Genomic DNA, 18954 nt, shown 5'->3' with positions numbered 1-18954 from the left:
CCAGTAAACACCCTGCTCCATTCAGTTGCCCTGACTCCACACCGAAAGGAATTATGCGATCATTAAGACTCCAAAAAAGAAAAAAAAGGGGCAGGCTCCATTATGGTCATAACACAAGGATTACCTCTAATGATCTATTATCTTTTTGGTTGGAGGCAAGGGAAGCGAGATGAATCCCAGTGCTTAGGGAAGTTTCATATAGGATGTTGCTTTCCACAGAGCTAGTCTCCCTTTCCTTGAAACTATAAGGTAAAGGCTCCCCTCGTACATATGTGCTAGTCGTTCCTGACTCTAGGGGGCGGTGCTCATCTCCGTTTCAAAGCCAAAGAGCCAGCGCTGTCCGAAGACGTCTCCGTGGTCATGTGGCCGGCAGGACTAAACGGCGAAGGGGCATAGAACGCTGTTACTTTCTCACCAAAGGCGGTCCCTATTTTTCTACTTGCATTTTTACATGCTTTCGAACTGCTAGGTTGGCAGAAGCTGGGACAAATAACGGGAGTTCAATCCGTTACGCGGTGCTAGGGATTCAAACTACTAAACTGCTGACCTTTCTGGTCAACAAGCTCAGCGTCTTAGCCACTGAGCCACCGCGTCCCAAGTTGAAACTATATGTCCATATTTTATATGCCTCTTACCCTTCTTATAGGAAAGGATGCTCAAAATAGCCCTACTTTTTCAATATTCCCTACTGAGCAAGGAGGGCGTTTCCCAACATCAGCATCTTCTGCAGCAGGGTCAAAAAAAAAAGTATTGGCTGTCATGGCATGGTAACATTGATACATTTATAAAAGGGATGGGCTTCAATCAATCTGCTGCAACGGTCATCGTTACTTTCTGACACTTCCTTCTTGACCCCACGGCCACCAGCATCTAATGTTATTTGAATGTTAATAAGTAGGCCGGCTGCCCATCATTTTCTCAGCTGCTTTCTCTGCAGTTCCAGGACAGTTCCTGCTTTTGGATACAGCAGGTGGCTATTGTGCTAAAGAACGAAGATGGTTGCGGAGTTTATTTTGCTCTGTTCACAGAATTCAGATTTAATATGAATTTCAGTATTGTTTTAGCTGGTGGTCGATTCGCTAAATCTACTGAAGGGTTACTTTGAAATCGCTGGACCAAAAAGTAGCTTTATGTTCCACTTGTGGTCTTTTCACACACAAGACGATGGGAATGGAAGACCAGACTGGACACTTTTTGTTCTGATTCAGCGCAACACTTATTCTTATCACGTCTGACAAAGATTAGGAAGGAACAAGAATGCCCAGCTTGGCCTTGGCATGTGGGAAACAATTTTACCCAAAGCGCCCATTCATAATGCAATGGATGGGAATCAAGTTGTTGAGAGAGGAAAGAGGACAAGTATGGAAAATAGCTCAGGATGTGAGTCCAAAAAGAAATAACCAAATCCCTTTTGGATAGGTCTCTGACGCAGGCATCCTTCATAGAGGATCCACAAAATACTTCTCTATCTACTCTCCAGTTCCATTTCAGAGCAAGATTTCACACCCTGCAAACCTCTCTTCCTACAGGCTTAATCCAGCTTCTCCTGCTTAGCGTCTCTTCCCCTGTAGCGTTAAGGTCTCAGAGAAGAGGATGTGGGGGAGAGAAAGGAGGACCCATTCTTAGCAGTTGCTTCAATCTTGTCACAATGTGCTTTTTTAAAAAAATAGCAACTGATTCTTGATTTTTCTTGAAGACATTTCACTTCTCACCCAAGAAGCTTCTTCTGTTCTAGCTAACTGGTGGGGGATGGAACGGATTTATACTTTTTGCAGCCAGCTGGTCGTTAACATTCTGATGATCATTGGGAAGACCTGAGAACATAGACTAAACCCCCAGGTGTCTTAAAGGACCCTCAGAGTGTTAACGATTGGCTGACTGCAAAGTGTATAAATCCTTCCTATTTCCCATCACTTAGAACGGAAGAAGCTTCTTGGATGATAAGCGAAATGCCTTCAAGAAAAATTGAGAAAGTTCCACTTGCTTAAAAAAAACAAAAAAACCACCTTTGGGGACAGCCATGACCTGGATGAAGTACTAGATCAGTGATGGCGAACCTTTTAGACACTGAGTGCCCAAACTGCATGCCCGCATGCCGAAACTGAGAGGTGTGCGCGCATGCGCAGACATGCACACGTATGCAGGAGAGACCCAATGACCAGCTCACGAAAGAAACAACACGGAGGTCTGACCTGGAGCGATGGTGCATTTGCCAGCAGAGAGGGCTCTGTGTGCCACCCCTGGCACGCGTGTCTTAAGTTCGCCATCATGGCACTAGACATTTGCTTCAATCTTACAACTCTTAACAGATGGCAGCTTAGAGAATGTAACTCTCAAGGCTTTCCCAGCTGGGTTGTTACAGAATGAGAGATTCCATCACTGTAGGTTTTAGGGTGGGCATTTGTTCGTGCTCTGCATAATAAAATGAGCTCCCCAAAACCCAGCCCTGCTCCCCAGAAGCCCATTTCAAAGAGGACACACGGGAGGAAAACCAAAACCTCCAAACCATGCACCTCTTACAAGACCAGTTTTCTGCCAGGTCACTGATCTTAGATCCAATGAGGGATGTAGAAGTGCAATTGAGTTAGCATTTATTCAAGGTGCCCTTATGTTAATTGTTGTTCTCCTATACTTACCACTGGGCAGCACCTTGGGTGAGGTCCTTTTGGGAGAGGTCAATGTGTATCTGGAAGAGAAACAAAGAAAGAAAAATCACAGGCCTGGAATTCTCCTGGCGGGAGATCCGCTGCTATTAAAGGTACCAGCACAGCAACGGCTGCGTTCCATACCTTTCCTATTGACTCTCCTCGGGACATAAAAGAGACACTGTTTTTAACGTAGGCCTCCAGCTTCCTCCGCTGGGCTTCTTCCAGAGAGAGATCCCATTCAAACCTGTTAACAAGACCAATGCATTGATTGGGAAGATTGTTTTTCTGAAATAGCCTTTAAAAATCCTTAATGATGCTAGGTGCCTTTTGGATGGCTTAGAGGTATAATGAATGAAATAAAAGGATAAGCGCCAGGGTCATTTAACAAAATTTACCTCTAATATTTATCTTTTAATCACCAGAATTGTTGCATCAGTATGCATTTCCCTATATTCTGATTAGACTATGGCCCTTACCGTATTTTTCAGCGTATAAGATGCACTCCCCCCCCCCAAGAAGGTGAAATTTTGGGTGTGTCTTATACACTGAATGTAGCCAAAAATGCGAGGCACGGAGGAGGCGATGGTTTGTGGCAACCCCTGCAGCCTGAAACAGCTGATTGGGGGTATTCTGGGAGGCTGATCCACCCGCCAATCAGCTGTTCCGGCTGAATCAGATTGCAATAATGTGCTGAAGCTGACCTGGCTGTTTGCTATTTGCTGCAAGGACATGAGTTTGCAGCAGAAATCACATTCAGAAAGCACACACAAGTAACTGATTCAACAGGATTCAATAACTTCTCTTTATGAATAATGTAGCACATTAAGTAAATGTACAACACTAAAAGCAGATTTTGCAAGTGGTAGTTCAGCAGAGGAAAGAAGTTTCACTTTCAGTTCTAGTTTCAGATCACCACAGCATGCAGCTTTCGTACAGAACAAGCCACGCCCTGGCATCTTACTGTCTTCCTTGTTGCTCACACAGCAAATACTGTTTGTTTCCAAAAGCTCTCAACTCTCTCACACACTGGCAGGACGCTAGCCAGATGAATACCATGAATGCTGGTAGGCAGAGGCAGAATTTTTTTTTTGTTATTTTCCTCCCCAAAAACTAAGGGGCGTTTTATACTTTGGTGTGTCTTATCATCTGAAAAATACGGTAATTTCTATCAGTAACTTGAAGAACAGAAACCCAGAGTAACATTTATTTTGCATGAATTAATTCAATGTGAATTCATGCTCCAATCATGGCTTAACTCCTTCAGTGTATGAACACTTATAAAAATACGAGAATTAGCAAATGTTGCCCTAATTAAAAGTCGGCAAATGGATCGGAAGGATCGGTTTATGTCAGTGAGGTTCCCAGATCCCTACTATGTATTCTTTCCGGTATCAAAGGTGACCTTTTCAAGCATACCCCTACTCCCATATTGCTGATTTATCCCTTACTTCTCATTGAACTCGGGATTCAGAGTTTTCTTCCGTACAGTAGTCTTTTTCTTGGTGACACGAGATTTATCCGGCAGCAGGATCAAAGAGACATAGGGATCAGGAGCATCCCTGCCGTTTGACTTGAGGTTTCTGGAATGTAGTCAAAAGAAATGGCTCTTTAAAAAGCAAGTGATCTATCTAAATGATTTAGAACAAGGCTGCAGCCCGTTCAGAAACTGGGCTGCAGAAGTGGTGGGTGAGCACATGCAAAGATGTATTTGTGAAAGAGGCACGTGCACAAAACCATCCCCCTTCTCCCCCCCCCAGCCGCTCCTGTTTCCTCTGGTCCACCAAGCTGGAAAGGTTCTAGGCTTCTGGTTTAGCAAGAGCACGTAGACTTACATACTGCTTCACAGCGCTTTTATAGCCCCCTCTAAGCGGTCTACAGAGTCAGCCTATAGCCCCCAACAATTTGGGCCCTCATTTCTCCCACCTCGGAAGGATGGAAGGCTGAGTCAACCTTGAGCCTGGTGGGATTTGAACTGCCAAACTGAAGGCATCCGGCAATCAGCAGAAGTAGCCTGCAATACTGCACTCTAACCACTGCGCCACCCTGGCAGAAGCAAACGGTTTTGTTCTTTTTCCTTTTCCTCAAGGAACAAAACAAAACAAAAACAGTCTAGCTGCCTTTTGAAAAAGCACCTTTGAGACAACTATGATCTGGATGACTGAGAATCTCCACAATTAGACATCCCAAAGGCCGTGATCAAAACAGAGCAAACGTTGCCTGCAATTAGGGGGGAAACGTCATCCAAAATGATGGTTTGGAATGATCTCCATATTCTTTAGCTATAGGGGGAAAAAAAATCTAAGTAATCATTCTGGGGGTTTGTACCAAATTTACTTTTTGTTTCTCCTTTCCTCCAACAAATCCATCCCATGGTTGTTACCTGCAGGCATGTATGATCACGATAAGTTTCCTTGCATCCATGTTGTACCAGACAGTCATGTGCAGCTGTCCCAGAGGCGTCTCTGCCAGCTCCAAATTACTGCAGGGCAGAAAGACAGAAGGGCAGAGCAATATTACAGAAACTAAAAAGAAAAGAAGACGGCCTGAGTCTGGTGTGAAGAAAAGGGGCAGTATTATTACACCCCCTTAGTAGCACATGCAGCTTGAGAAACATAATGCAACCATAAGGAACACTGAGGGCAACGGAGAGATGGACGGAAAGATGCCGTTTGAAAGATCGGAACCAATAGGGTGGTGTGGGGGAGGGGGAGACGGACGTAAAGGGAGGAGGGTTTGTTCTCCACGTGGCAAGAGAAATGTGGAACTGAGGCAGCAAACTGCATCTGTGATGAGAATGGTGGAAGGTTCGCAATGGTGGCCTATGTAAGGCAGCTATGAGGAGGGCTGAAAGCAAAAGCCGGGATGTTTTCTGCAACTCGGAGGACTGCAAGGGGAGGAGTAAACTTGCTGGAATTCCCAAAGCCCAGCTGAGCAATGTGCTGCAAGACAAAACAGCAGAAGAGAGCTCACCTTTTTAAAGCATCAAATTATTACGTACATAAACAGCAAGCGTTGTCTCTCCCTTTCTGGTAAAAAGCTCCACTCAACCGATCTGCATTAACAAGAGGTTATTCAAAAGCCCACAGTGCACTGCCTTCTGTGTCCTAGGTTCTGTTGACCCTGACAGGAGGTCATGGAGGTCAGCTTTCAATTTCCCCTCCCCGCTAAAGACTTTCCTCAGAGGAGACGGGCACAGCATCACAAGAGGTCTTCTCTGAGAACACAGCAGCCAGAGCCGTGAAAAGACATTTAAGACTGAAAATCAGGTGAAAAGGGGGGAAAATAGAATTTCAAGGAAGGAATTACATTTTCAGGCTATCAGACTCAGCATTGATTCGACCAGAGGGCGGCCATTTTGCCCTTGAAGGCTACTTCACAGGCTCGGAGGAAGAATGGTTAACAGGTGCATCTACAGATACTCAGGGAAGCACACAAACCAACTTCTTGCTTAAAGGTAAAGGTTCCCCTCACACATATGTGCTAGTCGTTCCCGACTGTAGGGGGCGGTGCTCATCTCCTTTCCAAAGCTGAAGAGCCAGCGCTGTCCGAAGACATCTCCGTGGTCATGTGGCCGGCATGACTGAACGCCGAAGGCTCACAGAACGCTGTTAACCTCCCACCAAAGATGGTTCCTATTTTTCTACTTGTATTTTTACGTGCTTTCGAACTGCTAGGTTGGCAGAAGCTGTAACGGGAGCTCACTCGGTTACGTGGCGCTAGAGATTCAAACTGCTGAACTGCCGACATTTCTGATCGGCGAGCTCTGCGCCTTAACCATTGAACCACTGCATCCCACCTCTTGCTTAGGGACTGTTTGTTTTTTTTAAAAAAAGTGATAACATTTATTTATTTATTTACAACTTTTACATAGTACTACAGTCTCTAGGTAGTAACCAGAAGAATCTCAAAGAATAAGCGGTCGATTTCTTACAGTAGAATAGCAATAGCAGTAACACTTAGACGTATATACCGCTTCACAGTGCTTTTACAGCCCTCTTTAAGTGGTTTACAGAGTCAGCCTATTGCCCCCAACAATCTGGGTCCTCATTTTACCAACCTTGGAAGGACGAAAGGCTGAGTCAACCTTGAGCCGGTTAGGATTGAACTCTTGGCAATGAGTATGAGTTAGCCTGCAATACTGCATTGTAACTGCTAGCTACACCACCACGGTTAAATGTATGGTTAGCATTTCACAGAATCTTGCCAGGCTAAAAGCCCTCCCCCCTCTTTTTAGTCTCTGGAAAACTAAGGAAGGTCCTCTAAGCAGTACAGAGTCAGCATTTCGCTCCCAACAATCCGGGTCCTCATTTTACCAAGGATGAAAGGCTGAGTCAACCTAGAGCAGATGTGAATCGAACTGCTGGCCGTTTGCAGAATTAGCCTGCCATATTGCATTCTAACCACTGCACCACCATGCCGTGATTGTGGGGAGAAGCCAGGTATATTTTGTGTGTGTGCGCGCGCATGCGTGCGTGCGTGCAAGAAGGGCCTTTGTGCAACCTTTTGCTTAGGGGCTGTCAATTTCTTACAGTATAAAGCCAGGGAATATGTGTGTGCATGCGTGCATACGCACACATTTTACTGGTGTCCTGCCGTTACTAGCATCTCGTGAACTGGATGGTAACCCAGAGTAGCGTATGCTTCATTTATTTGGAGCTGCACCGGACTAGCACAGCAGTCTCTCGAGAAATTATCTTGAGAGAAGAAGAGCATTTCTTCAGATCCAGAATGCTTGGCTTTGTGCAAGAAGAGACCGTGGAGCACTCAACCCAAAGAGGAATAGTCTCACCCATCTGCAAGGATTCTGTATTCTATGCAAGGAGTCCTCCTTACCTGTTGCTGTGGGAGATCCGCTGGCGCAGCTCTTGCAAGGAGCCAGAGTCTCCATCCTCTCTGATGTACAGCTCAGTCTCTGACCCCTTCTGGGAATTCTCCTCATATTCATCCCCTGCTGCTGCATGGAAAGCCTCCACTCCCGAGTGCTGAGAAATCAGAAGCTGTGGAATTGAGAGCAAGGTGCTTTTTAGAGCCTGCTCTCCCATAGTCCAGACTTCTCCCCGCAACCCCCTCTCTTAAATCTTTGAGGTAGTCCAGACAAGAAGTACAAATGGAGCCTCAGCATTATCACTATTGTAGCACCTAGCAATAAAACATAGACTTATATCCCTCTTCATAGCGCTCTACAGCCCTCTGTAAGCGGTTTACAGAGTCAGCATTTTCTCCCAACAATCTGTGTCCTCATTTTACTGACTTCGGAGGGATGGAAGTCTGAGTCAACCTTGAACTGGTTAGGATCGAACTCCTGGCAGGGAGTAGTGAGTTAGCCTGCAGTTAACCCTAACCCTAAGCACTGCGCCACCATGGTTAAATATATGGTTAACATTTAACAGAATCTTGCAAGACTCAAAGCATTTATGCCCTCCTCTTTTTTTAGTTTCTGGAAAACTAAAGAAAGTCCTTTCTAAACATTTCTCACACTGTCATCTCATATGCAGGCTGAGCTGCCTCTTATCAAACCACTGCTATGGCTGCGGGTCTTCCTCCTGCCTCCCAAGGCCATTCCCACACACCATCACAACCACTTACCCCAAGCTGTACTCGCATCAAAATCTGGCTAGCAGGACCGGAGTTGCTGAGTTGGAACCAGTGGTCTAGGATGAGCTCTTCTGCAGCTAGCAGTTGTGACAGTGGGAGTGACAGCACACCCAGGCTGTGCCCATCATCCTTGATCTGTGAAGTAGAAATAATAAAAACAGATGGCAACCGTCTGTACCAGGTGGACAAGGAGCCCCGTGAAAAACTGGGACTACTGTGGAGAGACGCTGCCCTACTCCCACCAATGCCGTGGGCCAAAAAGGGACAGCTGAAGGACCAGATGTGACCCACAGGCTGTAGAGTGCCCAGGTCTGGTCTACCCATACAGCTGTGGAGCAGAGAGGCAGAAGGTATGCATCCAAGAAGGAATCCTCTCCTAGCTTCCGGGCTTTTGAGTTGGAAAGAGGCTGCCCTCCTTGTAAGATAAGGAGCATAGCTTCTGAGAAGATACAGTTGAGCCTCCACTCCCTTTCCTTTAAGCTGCAAAGAGATTATTCTCCTTGCCTCTTAAAAGACCCTGTGGGAAGAGAAACGTGGTCGTGAAGACAGTCTCCTCTCCCAATTTAAAGATTCTTTGCAGCAAAAGGACTAGCTTGTTTCCAGGTTTTTGGCTCAAGGGTAAACATATGAGTCAGTTCTGCTTCCCTTCAGCAAGCTTCCCACTCTAGGGAATTCAATGAACGCCTTGCAAACCTAAACTATGATGCACTATAGCCTTCCCAAGCACCATCAAGGATGGCAGAGCTGCATATCGCTTTTTGCATTTCTTCAAAATGCATATAAATGAACCACATGCTACCTCAACTTTAGCCATTCAGTTTCTAAAGGAAAAGGTTCCCCTCGCACATACATGATAATCGTTCCTGATTCTAGGGGGCGGTGCTCATCTCCGTTTCAAAGCCGAAGAGCCAGTGCTGTCCGAAGACGTCTCTGTGGTCATGTGGTCGGCAAGACTAAATGCCGAAGGCGCACGGAACGTCGTTACCTTCCCACCAAAGGTGGCTCCTCTTTTTCTACTTGCATTTTTACATACTTTCAAACTGCTAGGTTGGCAGAAGCTGAGACAAGTAACGGGAGCTCACTCCGTTACGCAGCGCTAGGGATTCGAACCGCCAAACTGCCGACCTTTCTGATCGACAAGTTCAGCGTCTTAGCCACTGAGCCACCTTAGTTTCAGTTTCTACAGCACTCTAAAATAAATTATTCTCCCACCTATAACAGAAGTATATTCAGACCAGTCCACCTGTTGCTGTGGCAGGTGGAACGCCACAATCACATGGCTTCAACAGCTGGGTTTCCACGTCTGAAGTTTCAATTCCCACTATCAAATCAAGGGACCAGTGGTGGGATTCAGCCAATTCGCACTCCTTTGGGAGAACCGGTTGTTAAGTTTCTGAACAGTTTGGTGAACTGGTTGTTAGAAGAAATCATGAGGGCAGAGAACCAGTTCTTAAATTATTCAAATCCCACCAGTGCAAGGGAACCAAAAGTTGTCTTCAGTAGGATAATCAAGTAAATGGAGTCCCACTGTTTTGGTTTGGCACATGTGGATGGTGAAGCAGAAGAGAATATTTGGGGGGGGGGGGGAAGAAGTGCCCAGGACACCTACCTGCAACTCTAAAGATTCTGCATGGGGCCTCTTGATAAGGAAGGAGAAAGCTTCATCCCATACAGGTTCTGCTGTTTGAGGACAGACCTAAGGGTGGAAACAAGCCTTACATTTTAAAAAATACAACGGAAGAGAAAGATAGCATTTGCTAACATGACGGCTTAAGAACCTGCAGAGAATAGGACATCCAATCAAAAGAAAAAGAAGTCAATGAAGCATGGACAGATAACCAAGACTGATCTAACATGGCAATATTCCAGAATGTGTCTGCCTTAAGAGGTAGACAGAGCTATTTTTCTCTTTGATATACTAATACTTCTCTTTCATGGTTAAGTAATCTTATATAAGAATCCATCAGTCCTTAATTAAAAATTATCAATTGCATAGTGGAGTTTCCAGATATTTCTTTTTTAAAAAGCTTCCTTTTGCAATCCGTTCACTGTTGGTAATGCCAATTCCCTATGGTAAAATCTGGAGTTTTGGCCATTCCCTTTCCTCACCCATCACGTGTTTTTCTGCCTTCGCAATGCATTTAACATGCATCTTTATGATAACCAATTTGAGTCAGCCCTATTTTATTTATTTTGGAGCCAACAACCAATTACTTTGCATATTTAATACGGAAGCTGAGAGACCCAATCTTTTGTGGCTCTATTCGCTAGAAAACATTATCCTACAAGTTAGATAGGAAATCTTTATATAAGAAAATGCATGTGTGTGTGTGTGTGTGTGTGTGTTTGCACATCTGTTCATATGCACAAACCCTGGCTTTGCCACAAACCCCCTTATATTGGAGCTTCCTTTTTTTCTCCCCTCCGCCTTCACTTCACCATATTTCTTAGTCCTCTCAAAGGAAAGAGAGGCGAAAAAAAACACTGAGAGTTTCCTAATGAAAGTAGTAAATTAGCAATTGCCTGCTAACTGCAATATGTTCCCCTCCTCTGAACTAGTTGCTGGAAGGAAAAATGAGGGAAGAGTGGGCGAAAAATGGATAATGAAAGAGCACGCCAGACTGCTTCTGGAACTGATCCTAAATTCCTAGGCTGAATAAAGATAAAGGTTCCCCTCACACATATGTGCTAGTTGTTCCCGACTCTAGGGGGCGGTGCTCATCTCCGTTTCAAAGCCGAAGAGCCAGCGCTGTCCCAAGACGTCTCGGTGGTCATGTGGCCGGCATGACTAAATGCCGAAGGCTCACAGAACAGGCTCACAGAACACTGTTACCTCCCCACCAAAGGTGGTCCCTATTTTTCTACTTGCATTTTTATGTGCTTTCGAACTACTAGGTTGGCGGAAGCTGGGACAAGTAACGGGAGCTCACTCCGTTACGCAGTGCTAGGGATTTGAACCAGCAACCTTTCTGATTGACAAGCTCAGCTTCAGCACTGAGCCATCGTGTCCCTTTTGGGCTGAATAATCGCACCTTATTTGTTACTTCTAAAAACACATGCATGCTGCCTGGCTTCTATTTTAAATACACTGCTGTTCCGTCAACATTGTACTAAACAACTCAAAGGAGACCCTGGATGTATTCCCTACCCCCATATTCTATATTCTAAAGCCATGATTTAATACCCACTTTCAGCATTATTATTTTCTTCTTCCCCTTGTCATTACCTTCGTCTTATAGGAGATACCACGGACAGACAGGCTGATGTAGGGACTTGGCGGCTTCGATCCCTTCCGGAGCTGGCAAAATGGGAAAGAGAAAATGGTTGATATTCTGCTCTTAAGGATATTCACAGGATGCCCCATTACAAAGACCTTTGTGCGCTGGGTGTGCACAGAAGCATGTGGTTAATTTTAGTCTGGTGCCTCTCTGATATTTCAGGAATATTCTGCCATAGGGACAGCAAAAGAGAAGTATTCACATGCAGAATTGTCACTGCATGGATTGGGGAGGCATGGGAATTGAAGAGGAAGAATGCAATTATAGGAGGCTACTTGATAAATAACATCATTTACTACCACCTATGGTATACAGGTACTTGAGTTAAAACTGTAAATGAGCCTGGAATTACAGTCATAAGTTGTGCCAGTTGTTAAACAGGTCACTATGCGACACCCACCCCAAGCATGTGTGCATGCACCCCGCTCATGCGCAGACTCGAAAATCAGCTGGCCAGCAGGAGGGGGCAGTGGAGCTGAGCTGGAGTGATGGCTTGCATGCCCGCAGAGCCATGTGCCACCTGTGGCATGCCTGCCATATGTTTACCACCACAGCCATAGGGCATGAGATATAGAAGGACTAGATTAAAGCAAGGGAACACACATACACAGACAAAATGATCAAAAGGGGAAAGGGTCAGACTTCATTCATCCTTCCTAGTATGTTCCAGTTCAGCTACTCAAATGCTTTTGCTGTTTGGAACAGGGCTAATCTCTGGATTAGCCAGGCTCTGAATCAATGGCCGAATGGGCTCCAAATTCAAGTTTTCCTGGTCCAGGAAAAACAATGTCCCAAACTCATTTCTGCTAGTGTTTTTCTCCACTGTGTTGCTCAGATGACATCAGCACCTCTGAGTTTCTGGTCATGGATTATTTAGCTGCAATAGCCACTCCTAGAACTAAGAGGAATCTAGTGCACAGAGTAACATTTTCCTGGTACTCACTGGCAATTCAGTTGCTCTGTCAAGGAAGACAGAGAGGAGGGCAGAGGACAGTTCTTCACTCTTTGGGGTCTGGATCAAGCTGTTTACTCTCAGAACCTGGAAGAGGTGATCAACAGTTAGGACAGGGGTCAGCAATACACGGCTCTGGAGCCGCATGTGGCCCTTTCATTCCTCTGCTGCAGCTCCCTGTCGCCAGTAGGCTCCACAATTGATAGGGCTTTCAGTTAGGACAGGTAGAGGAAAAAGGATGCTGCACTAGGAGGAAACTCTATGGTGGGAGAACCGGACTTCCGGTCGTCTCCATAATTGAACGGGGGTGGGTGAGTGGGTTCCAGTTAGGACCTTTGTGGCTCTTCGAGTGTTTAAAGTTGCCGACCCCTGAGTTAGGACAATATTTAAGTATTTTACCACCCACCATTAGAGGACATTTTGTAAGAAAATTGGTGGATGGGCTTATTTCTTCCACGTGTTTCTTTCAAAGCAGCAATTATTATGCGACACCTTGGCAACCCACATCATACAATGGCTCATCACAAAATGGCCCTTTTCGTATGCAAGAGAACCTGCCGCCAGCAGGCGAAACGGAGGTGATGATCAGTTACTAAGTGGTTGCTCAACTTCACCCACCATCGAAGCCAGGGAGGTGACCGCGAGAACACTTCCTCAACACTTCCTCCCAACTTCAGAGTTTAGGGCCTGCTGGTGACCCATAATCCCTCTCGCAGCTCAGCATCCCTCAGCTGTCTGGCTTTGATCACAGTTATGGCCAAATAAGAAGACAGTTTTGTCGACTCCCTATGAAGGTGTTCAGATACTGGGTTCAGATACAAACCACCTCTGATTCTGGTTTTCACCATGCTTTTCATAATCAAACGAAGAAGAGAAAAAAAAAACAATCCTTTTATGGATTTGGATTTGTTCTCTTAGATAAGAAAATCTGAGAACGAACCATAAATGGTGGGAATGGCATTATTGCTGTTGTTATTGCATCTGAATAGTTTAACCTCTTTAAAAAGGAAGAACTTTCTTCCCCACCTCCCAATTCCAGTCAAGGCCACATGGCATTCTGAAAGCCTCCGTTACCTGCTCCAGCTCTGCGGCACTGGGTATAGGGGGCAGGCACTCCAGTTTCACGTGGAGGCGTCCTGATTTCACGTCCTCTAGGGGGAGCCACTGCAACAGGAAGGAGGTAAGAGTCTTTGGTGGCTGATCAGCATGTCCTCAACCCTACCCACAGCCAGTAAGAGAGTCTACTTTTATTTAGTTCTGGGTCAGATTTAGATACTTCCTTTAAGACCTCAAGGTGATTCCCATGGGAACCCATCCTTCCTTTTACCTAGACAAGAACATCCTTGCAAGGCAAATTAGGCTGAGACAGAGCAAGCAGTACAAAATCTAAGGGTAGCCATGAACCTGGCAGTCTCCTCATGTCTAAGGGTAGACGTGGACTGGGTCACCTCAGCCTCCTCACGTCTAAGGGTAGACGTGGACCTGGGTCACCTCAGCCTCCTCACGTCTAAGGGTAGACGTGGACCTGGGTCTTCTCAGCCTCCGCACGTCTAAGGGTAGACGTGGACTGGGTCACCTCAGCCTCCTCACGTCTAAGGGTAGACGTGGACTGGGTCACCTCAGCCTCCTCACGTCTAAGGGTAGACATGGACCAGGGTCTTCTCAGCCTCCTCACGTCTAAGGGTAGACGTGGACCTGGGTCTCCTCAGCCCCCTCACGTCTAAGGGTAGACGTGGACTGGGTTACCTCAGCCTCCTCACGTCTAAGGGTAGACGTGGACCTGGGTCTCCTTAGCCCCCTCATGTCTAAGGGTAGACGTGGACTGGGTCACCTCAGCCTCCTCGCATCTAAGGGTAGACGTGGACCTGGGTCTCCTCAGCCCCCCCTCACATCTAAGGGTAGACGTGGACTGGGTCACCTCAGCCTCCTCACGTCTAAGGGTAGACTTGGACCTGGATCTCCTCAGCCCCCTCATGTCTAAGGGTAGACGTGGACCTGGGTCACCTCAGCCTCCTCACGTCTAAGGGTAGACGTGGACCTGGATCTCCTCAGCCCCCTCATGTCTAAGGGTAGACGTGGACCTGGGTCACCTCAGCCTCCTCACGTCTAAGGGTAGACGTGGGCCTGGATCTCCTCAGCCCCCTCATGTCTAAGCGTAGACTTGGACTGGGTCACCTCAGCCTCCTCACGTCTAAGGGTAGACGTGGACCTGGATCTCCTCAGCCCCCTCATGTCTAAGGGTAGACGTGGACCTGGGTCACCTCAGCCTCCTCACGTCTAAGGGTAGACGTGGACCTGGATCTCCTCAGCCCTCTCATGTCTAAGGGTAGACGTGGACCTGGATCTCCTCAGCCCTCTCATGTCTAAGGGTAGACGTGGACTGGGTCACCTCAGCCTCCTCACGTCTAAGGGTAGACGTGAACCTGGATCTCCTCAGCCCCCTCATGTCTAAGGGTAGACGTGGACCTGGATCTCCTCAGCCCCCTCATGTCTAAGGGTAGACGTGGACTGGGTCACCTCAGCCTCCTCATGTCTAAGGGTAGACATGGACTTGGTCACCTCAGCCTCCTCACGTCTAAGGGTAGACGTGGACCTGGATCTCCTCAGCCCCCTCATGTCTAAGGGCAGACGTGGACTTGGGTCACCTCAGCCTCCTCACGTCTAAGGGTAGACGTGGACCTGGATCTCCTCAGCCCCATGTCTAAGGGTAGACGTGGATTGGGTCACCTCAGCCTCCTCACGTCTAAGGGTAGACGTGGACCTGGATCTCCTCAGCCCCCTCATGTCTAAGGATAGAGGTGGCCTGGGTCACCTCAGCCTCCTCACGTCTAAGGGTAGACGTGGACCTGGATCTCCTCAGCCCCCTCATGTCTAAGGGTAGACGTGGACTGGGTCACCTCAGCCTCCTCACGTCTAAGGGTAGACGTGGACCTGGGTCTCCTCAGCCCCCTCACGTCTAAGGGTTGACGTGGACTGGGTCACCTCAGCCTCCTCACGTCTAAAGGTAGACGTGGACCTGGATCTCCTCAGCCCCCTCATGTCTAAGGGTAGACGTGGACCTGGGTCACCTCAGCCACCTCACGTCTAAGGGTAGACGTGGACCTGGATCTCCTCAGCCCCCTCATGTCTAAGGGTAGACGTGGACTGGGTCACCTCAGCCTCCTCATGTCTAAGGGTAGACGTGGACCTGGATCTCCTCAGCCCCCTCATGTCTAAGGGTAGACGTGGACTGGGTCACCTCAGCCTCATGTCTAAGGGTTGATGTGGACTGGGTCACCTCAGCCTCCTCACATCTAAGGGTAGACGTGGACCTGGATCTCCTCAGCCCTCTCATGTCTAAGGGTAGACGTGGACCTGGGTCTCCTCAGCCTCCTCACGTCTAAGGGTAGACGTGGACCTGGGTCTCCTCAGCCTCCTCACGTCTAAGGGTAGACGTGGACCTGGGTCTCCTCAGCCCCCTCACATCTAAGGGTAGACGTGGACCTGGGTCTCCTCAGCCCCCTCACGTCTAAGGGTAGACGTGGACCTGGGTCTCCTCAGCCCCCTCATGTCTAAGGGTAGACATGGACTGGGTCACCTCAGCCTCCTCATGTCTAAGGGTAGACGTGGACTGGGTCACCTCAGCCTCCTCACGTCTAAGGGTAGACGTGGACCTGGATCTCCTCAGCCCCCTCATGTCTAAGAGTAGATGTGGACCTGGGTCTCCTCAGCCTCCTCACGTCTAAGGGTAGATGTGGACCTGGGTCTCCTCAGCCTCCTCACGTCTAAGGGTAGACGTGGACCTGGGTCTCCTCAGCCTCCTCACGTCTAAGGGTAGCCGTGGACCTGGGTCTCCTCAGCCCCTCACGTCTAAGGGTAGACGTGGACCTGGGTCACCTCAGTCGCAGTCCAATTCCTTATCTGCTTCCACATGCAATCTTACCTCATCCACAAACTTGTTGATTAGCACACGCTTCAGAGGGATCTTGCACCTGGGGGAAGGGGAAAGTTACAAGAGTCACAGCATTAAGGAAAGGTCTTTCTTCCTTCTATTTCCTCCTTATCAAAAGTAACCTTACTGGGATCTGGGTGAGAGGCCCAACTGCTCAGAACTAGCTTTCTCTGTCCCCAAGAGTAGACAAATCTGGCTGTGAGATTAAATCTTTTGGAAAGGAATAGGGAGATGTAATAATCCCTCTTCTATTCCATGCAGAATCTGGGATATCTAAGTGCCTTCTCTGGCTTCCCATTCAGAATGAGGGAGCAGTGACCATTTTTTTGGTCCAACTTTTTTCCTGGCTCTAAACCTACCTCCCCAGGAAATCATCTCTGTCAACATCTTTATCGTACAAGTCGAACTCAACTTCCTGTCCTGGGATGTTACTCACAATGACCTAGGGGAAAAAAAAGGACTGTTGTACAGAAGAATGCAAGCCGGTAGCAGTGATCAAAGTAGGAGTCTTTAATGAAATAGGTGTGAAAGCCAAAGTTTGTCCCTTCCAGCTCTGGAATGATTCCGTGTATTAAGCCAACATTGAAAAAGCTAGGAGGTGGAACCTCATATCCTGGAAATTGGCTATACTTCTTTCCAAAGAGTAAGGATTGATATACAGATTTGCTTAGTCAATTAAATTGTTAGACATACCTATCCAGTAAAATAAAATAAAGAAACATCCCTTTCTCATCTTCTCATCTTCTCATCTTTCCCACTACCTTCTATTGATATCTATGATTTTTCATTTGTTTCATTCCATTCTTTCAATTATCAACTCAAGATTCATGTTGTGAGGAAGGCAGGGATTAGCTTTGTGCTACTTATTCCCTTTTGCAGATGGGAATATCTACCCAAGTTTGATTGATTTCAAAGTCTACACAAGGCTTTTGCGTGGGAAACTGTCAAGAAATATGAAGATTATAAGCTAACTTGGGAATTAAAAAAATGCAGAAGAGTTAATAGGTAAAAGTTCCCCTCGCATGTGCTAGTCGTTCCCGACTCTAAGAGGTGGTGCTCATCTCTGTTTCAAAGCCGAGGAGCCAGCGCTGTCCAAAGATGTGTTCCCTATTTTTCTACTTGCATTTTTTACGTGCTTTCGAACTGCTAGGTTGGCAGAAGCTGGGACAAGTAACGGGAGCTCACTCTGTTACACGGCATTAGGGATTCGAACCGCTTAACTGCTCACCTTTCTGATTGACAAGCTCAGCATCTTAGCCACTGAGCCACCTAGAGAAGAGGTAATAGCAAACCCTAAATTAAAACATCCATGAATGCATCAATGGCTGATTTTTTATCTTGCTGGTTGTGAAAAGAGATTTCTGAACTGGCCCTGGTTTCTACTTCGTTATGTAATTTCTTTACAGTTTTGCTAATAATCCAAGGTCATGCAGGGAGAAGGATTCTGCTTAGGACTTCTAACTTGTTTTAGAAATAAGACTTGGCCAATATTCAGTCAGTCCTATTTGAAAAATAATATTTTATCTACTTTCTATTCCCCCAATAGGAGCTCAGCTACAAGATCAGATACAGTACAAATATATAGTCCTAAAAATAGTATGACTGTATTTCCCCATCAAATCCAACTCTTTGAGGAATCAGTGATAAGGGGTCGAGGAGAATACAGTTTTAATATATGCGTGGAAGGAGACAGGGTGTATACTCACCTCATAGATCTCGCTCCAGCGAGGGTTGAGATCTTCCTTGATGACTCTGCTGCGAAACTTCTGGCCTCCCAAGCGCACTTTGACATACGGGTCTGACTTGCCCTTGATCATCCCACCCATGAAATTATCCTTGGCAATTAGATTCTCCGCTTCCAGCACGTGAATGCGAATTACACTCTGGAATTCAGTGAGAGGAGACACAGTTTGCATGCCAGATCTATCAACATCATCATCCAACACCATGGGCTTTTAGTCTGGTTTCCTGGCATTTCTTAAATCTTCCCAGTTTTAACTACAGCAATTCTTTAAGCAGGATGGAATTAGAAAGAGATTCAATTAAGATTCAGAATGCCCAGATCATTTAATTTTCCTAAAATCAGATAGAATTTGGTCAACAGCAAAAAGGAAAAAAGGATGGCCTTGAAGGAGAGGAAGAAGAGTTGCTACCAAGGGAACAGCCAGTTAATAGGGCTGGAGCCCATTTCAAGAAATTGGTTTGAGCAAACAACTTAGACAGGCCTCTCTCTGGTTCATACGATGATAAATTGAGAGATCAGACCTGCAAAGTTATGGGGATGTTACAATAAAAATTGTTCTGATCTATGTTCCATTGGTTTTTTTGTCTCAGGTACTTTGAGGTCATGTCCAAAATCTATGATATTAATTTCTTAAAAGTATGATCACTATTCTATTTATTAAGATTGGTATTCTCCCTTCACCCACTTCAGAATGGTAAAACACAATGGAATAAAAATCACAGCAATTGTAATGAAGCAAAACCTGAAGCAGTGATAAAAGGCAATAACAAGACTATCAGACCATAATCAGGGAATTACAGTGCTTG

The 18954-nt window shown here is 46.5% G+C and overlaps 1 protein-coding gene across 1 annotated transcript in view; it reads right to left on the bottom strand.

Moving 5' to 3' along the window:
- The window catches only part of ESYT1 (extended synaptotagmin 1), an 83077-nt gene that overhangs the window by 2970 nt on the left and 61153 nt on the right, over positions 1 to 18954 (bottom strand). Inside the window, exons 18-30 of the mRNA XM_081934850.1 lie at positions 18111 to 18287; positions 16764 to 16846; positions 16396 to 16444; positions 13548 to 13637; positions 12465 to 12560; positions 11470 to 11541; positions 9853 to 9939; positions 8235 to 8378; positions 7482 to 7645; positions 5029 to 5127; positions 4097 to 4228; positions 2790 to 2892; positions 2637 to 2686 (exon numbers count right to left, since the gene is read on the bottom strand). Of these exons, the coding sequence (XP_081790976.1) occupies positions 2637 to 2686; positions 2790 to 2892; positions 4097 to 4228; positions 5029 to 5127; positions 7482 to 7645; positions 8235 to 8378; positions 9853 to 9939; positions 11470 to 11541; positions 12465 to 12560; positions 13548 to 13637; positions 16396 to 16444; positions 16764 to 16846; positions 18111 to 18287 (1346 nt within the window). The remainder of the gene's footprint in view (positions 1 to 2636; positions 2687 to 2789; positions 2893 to 4096; positions 4229 to 5028; positions 5128 to 7481; positions 7646 to 8234; positions 8379 to 9852; positions 9940 to 11469; positions 11542 to 12464; positions 12561 to 13547; positions 13638 to 16395; positions 16445 to 16763; positions 16847 to 18110; positions 18288 to 18954) is intronic.

Source organism: Natrix helvetica (assembly GCF_964273705.1).
Source record: "Natrix helvetica genome assembly, chromosome: 1".
NCBI classification, from domain to species: domain Eukaryota; kingdom Metazoa; phylum Chordata; class Lepidosauria; order Squamata; family Natricidae; genus Natrix; species Natrix helvetica.
This window is presented reverse-complemented; position numbering and strand designations above follow the sequence as displayed.